At 45.3% G+C, this 17714-nt stretch overlaps 1 protein-coding gene across 1 annotated transcript; it reads right to left on the bottom strand.

Moving 5' to 3' along the window:
- Positions 1-4260: 4260 nt before the first annotated feature.
- On the bottom strand, positions 4261-7634 carry LOC115549185 (interferon-inducible GTPase 5-like). Its single transcript, XM_030364239.1, has 4 exons — positions 7501-7634; positions 7347-7415; positions 6157-6707; positions 4261-5917 (listed from the first exon to the last, which is right to left on the bottom strand). Coding segments are annotated over exons 1-4 (1251 nt in total). The 5' UTR covers positions 7503-7634; the 3' UTR covers positions 4261-5288.
- Positions 7635-17714: the final 10080 nt, after the last annotated feature.

The following is a 17714-nucleotide window of genomic DNA, read 5'->3' as shown; positions in this document are numbered from 1 at the left end:
AAGTACAAGCCATAGAGCATCCGGTCAATTTTCAAAATAAAACAATACTCAGCTCATGTAACTTCACATCAACATTATTACGTCATGACCGGTGGCACCAGGTCAGCAGTCAATCAATCAAAGGGTCTCAGAGGGTCGGCAACATGGACGACGAGAGACTCATTGTCGAAGTTCAGCAACATGAAGTCATTTATGTACCAAATCATCCTTTTTATAAGGAAAATTTCAGAAACGACAAAGCGTGGCATTTAATTGCAATAGTTTTGGGAGTGGAAGGTGAGTACATTAGGTTTAGGATTATCGCGTGATCTCGTGATCTCGCGTGAATACGGCTGGCTCGCAAGGCAGCGCTACGCTGCCGTTACGCGCCCGGTAGGAATGGACGCAGGGCAGGGGACGCAGCCGTTCCGCGGCGCGTACGCGTCCGGTGGGATCCCGGTGTCAGGCAGGCAGGCAAGAACTCGGCGACAGGCAGGCAGTCAAGGAATCAGCGACAGGCAACTATCGGGCGAGGTATCGGCGAAAGGCAGAGAGTCAGGCAGGGGTTCGTCGACATAGGCAGAGTGACGGACGGAGAACTAGGGAAGAGAGTTACGAGGAGAACAGGGAAAACGAACTATTCTTGGTAAATGCTGGTAGGACCGATACGAACTGGGAAGTTGTAAACGACGAACTGGCGGCCGCCGGCTGATTGGAGATGCCCGGCTGAAGTAGGGAATGGAGATTGCAGATTGCAGATTGCCGATAGGTGTGTCGGGAGAATGAGGACCACTGGCGTCCAGTGGCCACTAGATGGGGGTGTTGGGCCGTGTAGCAGGACGCGGTGAAAAAAGTAATGAAGGTATGAATAGCGATTCATTAGTTCAATAAAACTTTTATTTTCGGGTGACCCATGGATGGCCCAAAGAACGGCCTATTCCGTTCTTTGGGACGGAATAGGCCTATGTGTTTTTGTGTTTTTTTGTTCCTTTCATGAATATATTTTGTCTATCAAGATGATCTTGACAAATAGGCCTAAATGCCGCTTTAAACTCCCCTTCAACAAAGTATATTTAGAATTATATAAACTCTGGACCGTAACCCGTAATATAAATGTTTTGTTCATCTTGTGACTGTGAGTTTGCTTTAGGTAGGCTACAGCTGAAACATGGCGTGGGGAAAAAAATTGATTAAATATTTGTTTCAATTGGCATCCTTTCTCCAGGCCAGTAAATTGTAACCGCACATAACCTGACATAAAATCACTCAAAGAGAGTGAATGAACTGTTATACTTTATGCTAAGATATCACTACAGCTAATGGATATCCTTAATCATTGCAGTACTTACATCTTATTTCTGTCATTCTCTTTAATCTGACCGGACACATTGCGTAGTAAAATACCCCAAAAATATCATTGCAGAAAAAAAGAAAAGGAAATGATGCAATGATATCTTGTTCAATAATTGATATCTTGTGGTGCTATGCGAAAAAAAATGAATGCAGAAACTTCTAAGACGTGACCCATTTCTACTCGTCCAATGTTGATTAGTGGTTTCCAAGCTTAAATTGGCTAATAATCACTTTTTTTTTTTCATTAAATTAAATTTTAAATGTTCATGCTTATTTTTTTTTGGTCATAAACCAACTGTTCCAAAATAAAACAAGAAAATGACATTTCCAATTGGCAAATGAAATTACTATTTAACTTCTTTTCACAACATATACAACAGGCGCGTCGTTAGACCTGGGCATTCGGGGCTATAGCCCCGGATCTTTTGGGATCAGCCCCGGATCTCTGCCGTAAAAAAAAGAAAAGAAAGTGTGTATATATATATATATATATATATATATATATATATATATATATATATATATATATATATATATAGCTGCTTTCATACACGTAAGTACTGGCTGCTCTTCTGAATATATGCTGCATCGTTGCAGCAACATTGAAGACGATCGCGTTGACTTCTGCGGTCTGTTCTGCCTCCATGCTGTCTGCGTCAAACCAAAACAAATCTGAGTGACAGCGGCCGCACTTATCCCGCCTCCTGCAAATGTACGTAATATCCCTCCCCTTGCAATGCCGGCGCTGGCACTGGCCGCGGGAGCAAGATGTTATTCAAACAAAAATGCATCAATCATTGTTTTATTCTTTCATTACACAATTTCTTTCATTCTTATAAATAAAAAAATAATATAAATACATATATAAATCTAGCCAACTTGTCAATCAAAATTAGTGTTGTCTTGTCCCTCTGGTTGTTCATTCTAAAACACTACAATCTTTTGAGAAGCAAATGGTTGCAGCCTCTATAGGCGCTGATGTGAGTACTGTATGCATGCAATACTACTACTCATAGTAATAATCGGAGAGGGTTGAGAAACAGTGGGTTGACAATCCATTCTGGTACCTCATTTTGAAAATCCCCAAAAAAGAAACTTCACGTAGGACTGTCTTTCGATTTTTAATACATTGCTTTGGAGGTTTTCAATCTAGCATCCCACTGGTTTGATTTTACCTAAGATAATTTTTTTTATTTTTTAAAGCATCCACAGCAGCCATAATAATGAGATTATGAGACAATGAGAATGAAGCGGCAACAGTGTGACTGTGCAGAGTGAGAGAGATGGCTTCAATGGATGACCAGGGATTGGTGGTGGCGTTACCCAGGAAGGGCGGCTGTAGTTAACTGCAAGCAACAGAACATGAATAGTGAAGTGGAGGAAGGAGTCGAAATGAGACTTCATTAACAGATTCATGTACAGCTCAGATTTATATGGAGATAAGCTTCTTAAACAACTTGCATACAGCATAAGCAAGTAACAGAAAGTAACATATTATTTTTTCATTATTTAAATCTACATCCTGGTTACACGTCGCGCGATAGCGCATATCATTTCATGCAAGCGAGTGTTTACTTCCTGGTTACAGGTCGCGCGATAGCACATATCATCTCATGCGATCTTAAAGAGAACTTGACGTGAACAGTTTAGGAATGCATATTCCGGGAAAACATTAGAACTCTGAAATTCTGACTAAATATAAAGCATGTTTTTATCTGTAACATTAAACCTACACTGAAAATAAGCAATAACTTAAAAATGAAACATAAAAGCAGACCACTACTTACTTGCCGTTGCCTGGCTGGGGGAGAAAGGTCCGTCGGAGCAGCGATGGCTTCTTGACATCGGGTAGGTGCACGCAGGCTATATAGGCTATTCTAATGTCTTATTTTTGCCCTGGCACTCGGCATAGGCGACCTATGTGTTGGGGGCGCCCTTAATTAATTAATCGATACATTAATTAATTAATTAATTATTTAATTAATTAAGATACTGTAGCACGCAGGAGTCAGGACGGTGCTCCCCCCCCGGGCTAAAGCCCCGGATGTTTTCAATTGCTAACGACGCGCCTGATATACAATAAGTAATTTCAACATATCATGAATATTGATGAGATGAAAGAGGAAGTCAGCCAGACAAAGTCATGTATTTTTTGTGGCTATAATTGTTGTAAAGCTAGAATCTGTTAGAATAAAAAATGAAAATAACGGATCCACGCGCTCTCAAGTGACTGTTAAAAATATTTAAACCCTTCAACAAAATACGAGCAGTAGAGGAAGATAAAGATTTAAAAGATAAAGACTTTATTATCACTTGCAAACACGTAATTACAATTGGTTTGACAAAGAATTCAGGTTATATTTCCATTATGTGTGAATTTCCCCTACATGCCCTGACCAATCACAACACCCTATGCATCGGGCCTAGAAATTGGACATCTCGCCCAATTAACTAAATGCACTTATGGTCCTTCTCCGAACTCTCAGATTACAAAGTAAATAGTTTACATATTAAATATTACAGTTATGTCATATGTAGACAGAGGCACAGAGCAGTGAGATACTGTTAAAATCCACTCGTCACCTTATTAAAGGCACCCAGTGCAACTTTCGAGGCTTAAAAATAAACATTCAATTTCTAATCTTTTTTACACGTAGTAAGTTTCAATAACTCCATACCATTACATACCGACATTCAAGCAGCACAGATGAGACGTCGTTGTGTGGTGAGAACTGATAGAAAATCGATAACAACAACAATGCCGCCATTTTCTTTATTTTTTGTAACCTACAATAAATAAAGCAGGCTTCCAGTCAATGGAAAAATGGCTTCTCCCCACCGGCGATTGTTGTTGTTTACGATTTTCTATCAGTTCTCACCACACAACGACGTCTCATCTTTGCTCCTTGAATGTCGATATGTAATGGTATGGAGTTATTGAAACTTACTACGTGTAAAAAAGACTAGAAATTGAATGTTTATTTTTCATTGAATGTTTACATAAAGTTGCACTGGGTGCCTTTAAGCTAAAACAGTAAGCTAAAAGCCCCGGCAGGGCAAACCGGACACCGACGCGAAGCGTGGACGGTAATATGTATATATCATGTGGGCAGAAATATGTATATTACTCCCTTTACCAAGCTGAATTGATTCAATGTTCGATCAAATTGCTGTTGCAAAATATGGGTTGCGTCCTGAGACCAGTCTTTACAGTGTTTGTTGGGAAATTTGTGTGGAAATAGTTGAAATGCATGACAAAGTGCTTGAAAAGCATGACAAAGTGCTAGCGATTGTATCTAATCTGTTGTTGTAGGCTTATAATCACAAAATATTGTCATGGTTAATCCATTTTAATACAAATGTAAGAAATAAAAAAATACAAAAATAATCGCTCCATTAATTGGCTAAAGGAAAATACAATTGAACTCGGCATCAGATCAAACAAAAAAGTAAGTTCAATGTATCATGGTAATTGATAATGAGATGAAATAGAAAGACAAGAGAAATAAGATTTGCTCTTGTTATGCCTCATTGTTATCCATTTCAGCAGCAGAAATTGTTATAAAGCTGTTATCTATTATTATATAACAAAATGTATCAATTTTCTCCTCCAGTGACTGTAAAAATATCTAATCATCAATATATAATTATGATATTACCATTGGCCTTTGGGTTCAGGGCCCTGTCGTGGCCCTGGGCCCCTGGGCACTGGCCCCGTTAGCCCTACTGTGGATAATACATGCCTGGACATATCATGCTCATTAAAACCATTATAACCAATCATTTTCCCAATGTCATGGTTCACCAGTAATTTAACTAAACACGTGAGGAATGAATAAAAACACTTTCTACTAATGACTATTGAATTGAGTTTTCTCTTATTGCGTTTTAAAAGGTTTGTTTTAATTGAAGCGTTCATTGTTCATCATTGCTAAACGCTAGAGCATGACCTGACATTACTTAATGGCCAATGCCTTCGTCACAATATTTTCTGCGTCAACAGATAGCTCGTTAAGATTAGAACTCAAAAACATGTAAATTGTAGTGAAAGAAAGTGCAGCCGCTATTGGGATTCCAATAAAAGGAATAAATCTGGAACCTTCCTCTGCTGCCAAACCAATCAGAGCAACTGTAGCAGATTTCAGCATTAAAAGAACTAACTCTTTTGTTACATCCTTTCCACAACAAATACAATTCAACATTGCCCTTAATTCATCTAAAGGTGTATTTGTAGCACTGGAACATTTCTCCAACGACATTTTATCAAGACCAAACCCAAACAAATAGTCTTGAAGAACCTTGACCAGAATGCCTACATCAAACACAATGGAAATCCCTGGGATAGGTACAGCTGCGACAGTTGCAGACAGTAAAGCATAGTGCCATATTTGTGAACGGAATACCTCTTTCTTCTTGTTAATGGTGCTTTTGCAGATGTTGGGAAGGGCTAATATCAGGACATCTCTCTTGTGTGAAGGAAGCTCCCTCTCCATGGTGTCCTGGAGGGCGCGGAACTCGTACAAATGGAGATCAAAGCTAGACATCAGGAAGACCTGAGGAGACGCCACACCTTGTCCTTCAAGTGCTGTAGGAAAAGGAATAGATGTTGAACTTAATGTGGTCATAAATTTGTGTGGGAATGCATGTTTAAACTTCAATGTATCGACTGTACTGAGACTCAGCATTGCGTGGTCATATACATATAATTGATCTAATTCAAGTAACATAAATATATAGATTAACTGAAACATTGAGAAGTGCTCCTTTGAAAAATGTGGAAATAATTCACATTCACAGTCACTATAATAACTCAGAAAAGCCAACCTCGAATGCAGTATTCCCTGATTTCCTGAAGTGTCTTTTCTTCATCGTACTCCTTCGGACTCCTTGGCGCAACACGTAGACTGTTGTCAATCTTAGAGCGGACAAAGTATAACTTCTTGCCCATTTTCTTGATCTCTTTAGCCAGCTTGGCATCATTCTCATTGAAGCGAATATCTGATACGAGGATAAAAAAATCAAACTTTTCAAACTCAACGAGCTTCATGTACTGATCAGCTGGGTATCTGGGGGTTCCGATTCCCGGGAGATCCCATAATGCAACATTTGGGTATGTTGGATGTGGGTAAGCCTTAGGCTTCATGGTCGTTTCCACCTCACCAGTAGGCGCCGCTCGCTCATCTGTGTTGTCTATCCCCCTGAAGGCATTAAGAAATGTGGACTTTCCAACTCCACTCTGTCCTGTGACAGCAATGTTCAGTGGAATATTATTTGTGTCTTCCAAATACTTTTGTGATATTGATGCAGCCAACGAAAAGTTGTTGTTTTCAATGGCCTTTTTAATATCTTCTGCCACTTTGGATTCCTTGGCATTCCTATAAGAATAAGAATTATTCATATTATTCAAAATATTCAGAAAAATTAAGTTATTATTAAGTTATTATTATTTTGCCTGGGAGGTCAGGGAGAAACACTCAACTACACAGAAAGGGAAACACAGTCATGTTCCGCTCTGTTTTACTATTGGTTATTTACTGAGATATGACATTGGTTGTATTTATTATAGAAATAAATGTCACAACACAACCATTGTGGTTGTGTTTGTGTCTTTTTCCTTTTTACAATATTAGTACAGGGAATAAGGGTATAAATAAATGCAAAGTTATACATTTAATTTGCAAAAATAAATGTATAGGTGAACACAAGCGGATGTAAATTTGCATAAATAAATATATATACAAATGAGAAGAAAATAGAAATGTTTTCATCTAGCCATTCTGCTATTCAGTCCGTTAAATTGTTTCACATATCCATCCATTGGACTACATTGACAGTGTCCTCAATTCCTTGCTTCTAAGCTTACTAATACAACCTGCAATTTTTGAATATTAAATTGGACTCAAACCACAATTAGTAAATATCTGTGATCAACCAGTGTCCAGGACTGGAGAAGACCCAGTGCTCCTCCACAAGAGACTCAGACAGCTGTTGGACGTATTTCAACCACTACTCACTTTAGGTCGGGTCCTCTTGATGAAGTTGATGGAACTACAGTTGGAGGGCAGCTGCTGTTCTTGGAACCCCTGAGAATCAACATCAGAGTTAGGGTTAGGGTATCATTGCTATAGATGTTTTCAATCATATATTCACTTCGAGGGCAGTCCTCACATTTTGTTGCTTTGTTTATGTTGATGCTTTGAAAGTTGATTCGATACAAGCGTCTCTAAAAGACAGAATGTGAATGTGACAGGAAAGCTCCTTTAAGAGCAGGCAGTAGGTAGGAGGGGCCTCGAGATAATAGTTAACACACGTGGTTTCCAAGAAACCACCGCTGGACGAGGAAAACACAACTGAAACTAGAAAAATATGGGGTCAGAACAGTCTCATTAATAAGGAATGCACAGAGAAGGATTCACAACTGTATTTTGTGATTTATATATAAATTACTCCCTTCTCACAAATACATTTCAATGCACACACACAAATGGATATCGGTATGCATAAATGTAAAATGTATCCATAAACAAAAATAAGTTTCACGGGGGGGGGGGGGGGGGGGGGGGGGGGGATGGGCATACAAGTCTTTTGGCCATGGTGGATCCAGATCTGTTCCGGAGCATTTCAGCACCTCGGGCAACAGCGCAGGGTGGCCAGGTCCTGCAAAGAACGTCCTGCCCACATACCGTACAAAATCCACCCAAAATGTCCTAGAAGCATCCCAAATAAAAAAGACATTCCATTTTGGCCAATGTTTTGAAAGTTATAATAATTTGAGGGAATATTTTTTTGTTCTTGTTTTAGCAGCGAAATGCATTGTGTGTGTGTGTGTGTGTGTGTGTGTGTGTGTGTGTGTGTGTGTGTGTGTGTGTGTGTGTGTGTGTCACGCTATTTTATATTGAAATGCGACGTCGTAATCCAGTGTTCACGAAAACGTAGTGTCAACGTTTGCTTTTGGCGACTGGGTTGGCTCCCAGATATACGTGTTTCTAACAAGATGATATCATTACATTTACATAAAGTAACGGTTTAATAACACAAACGCAGGAAACAAGTGAGCTGCTAGCTTAGCCAAAGCAGCGACCCGAGCAACCTGACGTCGTTGAAACATGCGAGCGAGCCGATGAAATCTTCCTAATAACTATAAAACTAAAGATCAGACACAATCACTGACTGAAGATTATGCAAGGAATATGTACATTTCTCCCTAGAAATTTCATTAGAAACACGTTTAATGGTGTATCGGTCCTAAAATATTGCATTTCCCATTCAGATAATAACGATTAATATAGGCTACGTAACAATTTCACCAAATGCTAGGAGAACGTATCGCCCCCTGTTGGTGCTATTCCCCCATTCATTTCGAATGGAGAAGAAAGCGTGTTCAGGGTGACGCTTTGCTCGAGCAAAGCCTGACCCTGAACACGTCTTGCGATGTGGACAAACTTATCTATTTTACGCCTTGGCGTGATACCGGGTTGGCGGATAATGTAGGTGTAACACGTTATTTTACGTTGAAATGGACGTAATCCAGTGTTCACGAAAGCGTACACTGTCAATATTATGGAGTTAGAATCATGCCAAAACCCCACACACACGCAAAACGTGTTTTACTCACGCACAACGATTCACACACACACAAAACGTGTTTTACTCACGCACAACGATTCACACACACGCACAGCGTGGTTTGCAAATACAAAACATCATTCACAAACTAATGCATTTTGCTTCAGAAACAAATACATTATGTTTAACACATAGGCTACAAAGAAACGTATTTCTTCAATTACAAAAAAATATCCTCCAAGTACAAACTAAAATCTTTTAAGAACAAACTAAAATCTTTCGCAAAAGTACAAAAAAAAATCCTTCAAGTGCACAAAACAATTCTACAAGTACGGAACACTGAAAGTTGCGTGTGGATCTGAAGGCATTTGCGCGTGGATCAGCAAGGCGGAAAATTAGTGCCAAAAGTCACGTGACAAACAAATGTCCTGTGATTCACACTACACAACAGTAGGTGGCGCTGTTCCTGCCAAACCGCACGGATTCCGTACGGTTTCCGTACGGTTTCCGTGCGGTTTAGCACTTTTACCGCGCCACTCCAGGGCCAGTTATGCTGCTTCCACACCAAAAAGAACCAAGAGCCAGTTCCGGGCTGGTGCTAGGGCCAGTTCCAAACAGGTTCCAGCCTTATCCCAGTTAAGAACCAGTTGGTTTCACACCGGCCAGAGCCAGCCATGGAGCCGGCGTGAGCCACGTCATGACGTCACTGCAAACGTCTCCGCTTTCCCAGACGTCACTGGCAGAGAGTAGTGAGCTTGGACAGAAGCATACTGCCGACATCTTTCTTTATTCTGGGTGGAAATAGTAACATAGTTACGCCATTAAATGCGTTTATGGAAACATTTTTAGCGAGAAATGTGCATTTTACTTTCATAATGTTCGCTCGGTGAATGTGAAGGATTTTTGGTTTGATAGTTATGACGAAGAGGGAACGCTCCGTTCACTTGCATGGACATGGACTCATCTAGCTGCGTTGGCGCGTTGACGCGTTGAACCACCACACAATGATCAAGCGTCAGGTTAGGCGCGTTACTCGCGTTATCCAACGCGAGTAACGCCCCGTGCCCACTACCTCCGTCAGTCAACGGACGTGGGAAGGCGTTGCTGACTGATGGGGGAGTAGTCTTTGCAGAGGCATCCGTCAGCCAATCAAATCGCTTCGCCGGGTTCTTCCCGCTTCTTCCTGCTTGTTGCGATGCAAGATGACCCGCTTTCCCGCTTTCCAGTATCGTCAGAGCCCTGTCGCGTCACAGGGCTTACATTTGCATACGCGATCTGATTGGATGACGGATCCGTCGCTGCCGAAAAAGTTGAACATTTTTCAACTTTCTGACGGCGCCGAAGGCTCCAACGTCCCCATTCAAAGTCAATGGAGATCAGTCAACGGACGGAGGTAGTGGGCACGGGGCGTAACGCGGTTGGTGTGGCCGTACCATTAGAAGAAGAACCCTCGTGCCAGTTTCAAACACAACAACAACAATTTCGTCTTCGATTCAGTCCGTGTATGGTTCGTTCTTTGAATATTCCGATTTAAAACAAAATCAGAAAAAACAAAACAGGACTGTTTTAAATCGGAATATTCAAAGAACGAACCATACACGGATTCACGTCCATTGTTTACTCCAGTGTTTTAAAAAATGCTGGTCTTCGTTAGTCTTCCTGTATATGAAGGTATGGATAACTCCGCCCCCTGCCCCCGGCGTAAAAGCGGTTCTAGTTCTAGCCCAGCTCAAAAGTGGGGCTGGAGTTGAACCGGTTTTTAGGGGCCGGAGCCGGTTCTTTGGCGGTGTGAAACCAAAACACTGGCCCTTGCGCCGAACTGGCCCGGAACCGGCTCCGATTTGGCGGCGGTGTGAAAGGGGCATTAGTGGCCTTCTTCGCTTTCCATAGAATCCACACACGGTTGGCCGGCATCAAATAAAGATTTTGGGGAGAAAAAAAGATCAACAGCGCCACCTGCTTTTGTGTAGTGTGAATCACAGGACATTTGTTTGTCACGTGACTTTTGGCACTAATTTGAGTAGGGTCAAAGAATGTCTAATATGAGGAGAATGGGCACTTGTTGGCTAGTTCCGGTTCTATTTCATGTAGGCTACGCTGTCTAGGCTTTGCCTTATGGGCTTGTCCCATAAGGTCCCATAAATTCAAACTATGCACCTATCAGCGTGCATAGTCCACATTTCCCCACGGTATCGTGTCTATATAACGCAGTGTATACCGTCGCTCATCCTCCCTTTTCTTTCAGCACTTGTGCTTATCAGCGAGAAATTGAGAACTACTATTAAGAATAAGATGAAGACTTCAACACGGATCTCCCAAGCCGGTGGCAGCGGCTCGGGCGAGGCCGCGGACAAACGGCCCCTTTTCAGGGCCACCTGAGAGCGCTCCTGGAGCTAGGTCCTTTTCAGGACTCCTATGCGCCTCCTGTCCCGCCTCCCTGGCACGGGGTGACGGGCACTTGGCGTGCTTTGTGTGCCTCGGCACCGACCACGCCGAGGCTGCTATGGCGGCCCCCGTCTCCTGTGTCGCCTGCCGGGAGCTGCCTGAAGAGGGGATCCTCTCCAGGCATCTCTTCTTTTCCCCTGCGGTGGACCTGACGACGATGGCATCATCGACGCCGACGACGACGCCTCCATGGACGGCGACTCGGCGTCCGGTTTTTCCCGCTCTCGGGTTACAACCGCCACCGTCGCGGGGAGATCATGGGTGAGGCGGCGGCCATCAAAGGGTTTCCCATGCCGGCCCCGCCTCTCGCCCCCGTATCTGACGATATGCAGGGCGAGTGCTTTCGCACCCCATCTGCTTCCCGGCGGGTTACCCAGTGCCCCTTGTTCCCGCCTGTGCAGCACTTGTTTACTGCTGCAGGCGGGGACCCTTCTACCCTGAAGGCTCCGGTAAGCGAGGGGGATCCCTCGCCTGGAGCCTCCACTGGCAGCGCTTCTCTGTCCGGGCGCCGCTGCCCCCCGACCGCCTCCAGAAGCAGATTGTCCGCGGCGGCGGTCAACAACATCGCCCTGCTCTCCTCTGCCATGGTCTCCTTCTCGGCTGACATGGAGGCCTACGGCCCGGAGGAAGCCGCGAGATGGCTGGCGGTTTCTCGCTTTTCCAGCGCCATCCTCCAGCTATGCCAGCCGATATCCGTTTCGGCCGGCCGGCATATGGCGTGGGCTACCATGATTCAAAGGGTCATATGGCTCTCCCACACTGCGGTGCCGGAACGAGAGCGGGCCAGCCTCGTCCAGGGTCCACTAGCGCCTGATGGCCTATTTGGTCCCCGGTTGTCCGCGTTGCTCGCGCACCAGCAGTCAGTCCGTGAGAATCGTTCCCGGTTCGGGGCGATTCTCACGGACTCCTCCCACCAGCAGGCTGGGAGGAGGCGGGGTCCAGGCAGGTCCCAGCGTTCCAGGGGGCCGCCTCCGACTCCAGCCCCGGTGCCGCAGCAGCAGCCGCCGCAGACGGGTAGAGCAGCGCCACGGACCGTGGAGACCACGCTACGGGACCCGGCTGCGGGCAGGGCTCTGGCAGCAGAGGTGGCACGTCTCTTGGTAAAGGGGGCCATCACTGTCGTTCCCCCCCACGAGTCTCACCTAGGGTTTTATTCCCGCTACTTCCTGGTTTCCAAGAAGTCAGGGGAAAAGAGACCTATTCTGGATCTTTGCGTGTTCAACAGATTTGTTGCTACGAGGAAGTTCAGAATGCTCACTGTCGGAGCATTGTTCCGGAGTCTGAGAGAGGGCGATTGGTTCACATCCCTGGATCTCAAGGATGCTTACTTCCACGTCCCTGTTCGGCAGGCGCACAGGAAGTTTCTCCGCTTTGCCTTTATGGGGATGGCGTACGAGTTCCAGTGTCTGCCGTTCGGCTATTCCCTGGCTCCGCGCACCTTCTCGAAGTGGGTGGAGACGGCGTTGGAACCGCTCAGGCGTCAGGGAAAGAGGATTCTCTTCTACCTAAACGACCTGGGGTCTCATTTATAACCGTTGCGTACGCACAAAACGGGGCTGAAATTGGCGTACGTGACTTTTCACGCCAAGGTTGTGATCTATAAAAAACCAACTTGACGGGAAAATGTGCGCAGCCCTAAGCAAACTCTGACCCATGCGTACGCATGGTTTGGAGGAAAAGGAGAATTGGCGACACAGACGGTGTGGTGGTGAACTGAAGTCAGACCGAAGAATTGCAGAGTGAGAAGAACGATTATGTTTTATCATCGCCCTTCATCAATTTAATTTCAACCCGTATCATGCGTTAAATCCTAATCAGAATAATTTAAGTCCACTGCGTTATTTCTCAGTTATAACTCCAGAAATATCTCCTTAGAATAGAAATAAAAAGAAATTCTCTATATTTAATCCCGTCACTCCATACTGTCCACTGACGGCGCGACTGCATGGAATAAAGCATCTGTCCAACATGTGTCAATAACATAATATTTTTATGTGACACTGTAAACACATGATCGAATGTCAATTAAATCCCAAGTGTGAAAAACCAAGCCACACTCATCACAATCGTTGTCCGTTACTCTTGATGCTTTTCATGACAAATCAGGCATTAAAAAGGGGTTATGTTCAAGAACATTTTAAGTGGGTAATTACAAACTGATTATCCAAGGCGTTCTCGTCAGTCTTATTACCGTAACCCTATAAATACAGAGGTGAGCGCCGTGGTAATGCTGCACCATATGGCACTTCTGGCGGACCATGCAAATGGCAGGATTCGGAGGGAGAGGGTATTTAGGGACCATAACGATTTATTGGTAGGCTAGATAAAAATATGTAACTATGTCAGACCACTTCTTTTTTTTAATTCTGGGACAGTGCGCTCCGTGCTACTGACAGAGTTCACTGCTGCAGCAACATGTTGCCACTCACTCTGCTTTTTGTTGTTGGCGATCCCAATCCCGTGACCGCCGAACAAAACTACCTTTCGGGCCTCCATCTCACCCACAAGTGTCTCCACTTCAACCTCCGTGAAATTTCGCTTTTTTGATTTTCTCAGTACTTCTGCCATTGTTTCCAACAAGACATAATACCGGCATCTGAGTCTGTTTTATATGCAGATCGCATTCATGAGGTCATTTGCATTGACCATTTATGGTTAAAAAGGGGCGTGTAGAGGGCGGAACGTGAAGCTGATTCAGCTGCGCACAATTGTAGTCAGTATGTGATTTATAAAGCAAAGATTGCGTACAGGTGTGCGTACGCAGTGTTTTATAAATCTGAATATTTTTTGGCGCACGCAAAACTTGGCTTCTGGGCGTACGCACATTTTTAGTAACGATCCTACGCACAGTTTTATAAATGAGACCCCTGCTTATTAGCCCCCAGTTATCTCTGCGACCTCCTCCAAGAATACACTCCCTCCCGCTCCCTCCGCTCAACCTCTGCTGGACTACTATGTATCCCCACATCACGACTCACTTCAATGGGTGCCCGGTCATTCAGCTGTTCAGCACCCAGGCTCTGGAACTCCCTCCCCCCACACATAAAACAGTCAGACACCATTTCAACCTTCAAGTCACAACTCAAAACTCACTTGTTCAAACTCGCACACAACGTCTAACTGATCACTGTTTTGATTTTTTTTTTTTTTATTTATTTCTTATTGCTTATGTTTATTTATTTATTTATTTATTTATTTTTTCCACAATGTCTTGCTTTTTAAAAAATGTATGATGACTATATGCTCTGTAAGGTGACCTTGGGTGTCTTGAAAGGCGCCTCTAAATTAAATGTATTATTATTATTATTATTATTATTTTGAGCAACTCAGAAGAGACCGCGAGAAGGGACACCATGTTGGTGATAAACCATCTCGCCTTCCTTGGTTTTGCCATCAACTGGGAGAAGAGCTCCCCGCTCCCCAGTCTACTTGGGGATTTGCCTAGACTCAGCCACCATGACTGCGATGCTTTCGCCTCCTCGGCGAGACGCCATCCTGTCAGCGCTCTCCCGTTTTTCGCGTTCGCAGAAACGTGACCGCACTGTCCACCATGCGCCTGTTAGGGCTGATGGCAGCTGCCCACCCCGTGGTCCCCCTGGGTCTGCTCTTTATGCGCAGACTCCAGCGGTGGTTTGCTCGCCAACGGATGGACCCCAGGCGACACAAGCTCAGGGTGCTCCTCGTTCCCCGTTCGGTGTCGCCAGACCTGGAATATTGGAAAAGACCCTCTGCCCTTCTCAGGGGTGTTCCCCTGGGAAGGGTGGAGTCCTACGTAGTGGTCTTCACGGACGCCTCGTTGACGGGTTGGGGAGGAACGTGCCTCTCTCACTCGGTCGGAGACGAGTGGCGCACGCCCCCTACAGCACACATAAATGTGTTGGAGCTCGACACTGTGAGGAAAGTGCTGTTGCATTTCTTTCACCTGGTGCGCGGCCGCCACGTTCTGATCAGGACAGACAGCGCGTCGGCGGCGGCGTACATCAACAGACAGGGGGGAGTCCGCTCCCCTGCTCTCCACCGAAAGGCGGTCTAGCTCTGGCTTTGGGCTCATCAGTATCTCCTCAGTCTGGGAGCCCTGCATATCGCGGGTGCCCAGAACTTTGGGGCGGACCTCATGTCTCGAGGCGGTCCCCGCCGAGACGAGTGGCGGTTACATCCCGACGTTGTCAGACTGATCTGGCAGAGGTTCGGGACAGCGCAGGTGGACCTCTTCGCGCCCAGGGAGAACACGCACTGCAGGTGGTGGTTCTCCCTCAGCCCTCGGGATCTTCCCCCGTTTGGGGTAGATGCGTTGGCACACACACCTTGGCCGCGGGCTCTCTTGTATGCGTTTTCCCCCGCTCCAGCTGAACCTTCCTCTTCTGGAACGGGTCAGACAGGAGAGACTGTCCCTGATATTAGTGGCCCGGAGAACCGTTCAGCTCTGTGGTTTCCAGAGCTGGCCCTACTCTCGCGGTCAGCGCCGTGGCCAGTACCGTTCAGGCTGGTGGACCGATCTTCAGCCATCCACTGGTCAAGAGATTCTTGCGTGGGGCTAGACAGGTTAGGCCTGTTTTTTATGCGCGCTTACACCACGCTGGGATCTCCCCACGGCGTTGCGCGGATTGTCCAGGGATCCTTTTGAGCCTCTTTCTCAGGCCCCCTTGGATGCCCTGTCATTTAAGACGGCACTCTTGTTGGCCTTGGTTTCTGCCAAGCGGGCCGGTGAGCTAACCGCTCTGTCTGTCAGCCCGAGTTGCTTATTGCTAAACGAGGACAGCTCCTTCGCGTTGCTCAGACCTAATCCAGCGTTCCTCCCGAAGAACATTATAGTTATTTTTGGTCGAGGGATATTGTGCTTAAGGCTTTTCACCCCCCATCTCATTCTAGTGAGGCGGAGGCGGAGTTGCATCTCCTGTGCCCGGTGCGGGCATTGGCTATGTACGTGAATCGCTCGGCCGCGTTCCGCTCCACACAACAGTTGTTTGTGTGTTATAGCGACGCTAGCAGGGGCCGCGCTCTCTCTAAGCAGCGGTTTTCTCGCTGGGTATGTGAGGGTGTTTGCTTAGCCTACTCTCGGCAGGGCTTGGCGCCACCGTTGGGCGTTAAAGCTCACTCCACACGGAGCGTGGCCGCTTCAACGGCTCTACTCAAGGGCGTTTCGGTGGAAGATATCTGCGCGGCTGCGTCTTGGTCTTCCTCTGGCCCCTTTGTCCGTTTTTACATGTTAGACATGTCCAGGGGTTCACTCGGCAACTCTGTTCTGGAGTCCGGGACCCCTTTTACGGCATAAGAATATAGACATGTTCTTTAAAGCAGCGTGGTTGGATTTCCTCTCGCCGGCTGGCGAGTTGGACTTGACTACCAGTCTTACTCTCCCACCGTTTTTCAAATGAAAAACAGGCTAGGGTTTTTTTCTATTGGCCCGCCAATTGTCAGGTGGTTTTGTTTGGCAGTAGGGCACTCCCGCCGTTTCTTTCAAAATAAGAAACGGCCGAGAGAGACCCCCTATTGGAGAACCGGATTCCGTAGCTCCGCCCCCGGTGGTAGCGGACCTAATGGAAACCGTATTGCTCTGGTTTTTCTTTTCCTGGATTAGAGCCGGAGTCTTTACAGACTCACTTTTTTCTCTCTTGATCATTGCCTTGCTTGATCTAGGAGGAATTCGTTTTTTATTAAGCTGTTGTGTTTTACACATCCTTGGCTTTTTGAGTCTTAATGTGCTCTGGTGACTTAAGTCGTTTTGACTGGGGTCCAGCAGGAGTACATTGATCGGGCTCCGCTCGCAGCTTCACCTTAGCCCATAAGGCGAAGCCTAGACGGCGTAGCCTGCATGAAATAGAACGATAGTTATGTTATTTTATTCTACTTCATTTAAGAATGCTCGATTCTGATTGGCTGGGAGGGGTGCATTAATCCGGCATATTGCCCGCTGACTTGTCGGTTCTACTTGCTGCTGATTGAGCACAGTAGATCAATACGCCGCTTATATCGTTTTCTATCACATACATTTCCAACATGAGGTCCATAGTTAAAATAAACCAAGTCGTGCATGTTTGATCGATCGTCATTAAAACTGACTTGATACGAATGTAGCAACTACGTTATTAAACTAGTGATCAGATCCAGCCTAGTGTGGTTGCCATAGAAACGAGTTACCTACAGCTGAGCTAACGTTATTCACCGTAGTTCTAAAGGGAACTACTTTTCGAGGGAGATGAACGTAAACAGAGTATACATTTAATAAGCATGCAATACGAATACGAAAAAGGCTAATTATTAAAGTATTTGAATTGTTTGATTATGTTGACCGGCGCGAAGTAGAATAAACGGAATAATCCCCTCAAGGCAGGGCAATAAACAGTTTGATATGCCCGGCTCGATAAAGGTAA

Source organism: Gadus morhua, chromosome 8 (assembly GCF_902167405.1).
Source record: "Gadus morhua chromosome 8, gadMor3.0, whole genome shotgun sequence".
NCBI classification, from domain to species: Eukaryota; Metazoa; Chordata; class Actinopteri; order Gadiformes; family Gadidae; genus Gadus; species Gadus morhua.
This window is presented reverse-complemented; position numbering and strand designations above follow the sequence as displayed.

What these genes read in the sequence shown, in the direction of transcription:
- LOC115549185 (XM_030364239.1), bottom strand. An exon ending in TCAAGAGGACCCGACCTAAA is followed by an intron (nt 6,708 to 7,346) that starts GTGAGTAGTGGT and finishes TTATTCTTATAG; the next exon opens with GAATGCCAAGGAATCCAAAG. An exon ending in CAGGGAATACTGCATTCGAG is followed by an intron (nt 5,918 to 6,156) that starts GTTGGCTTTTCT and finishes CTTTTCCTACAG; the next exon opens with CACTTGAAGGACAAGGTGTG.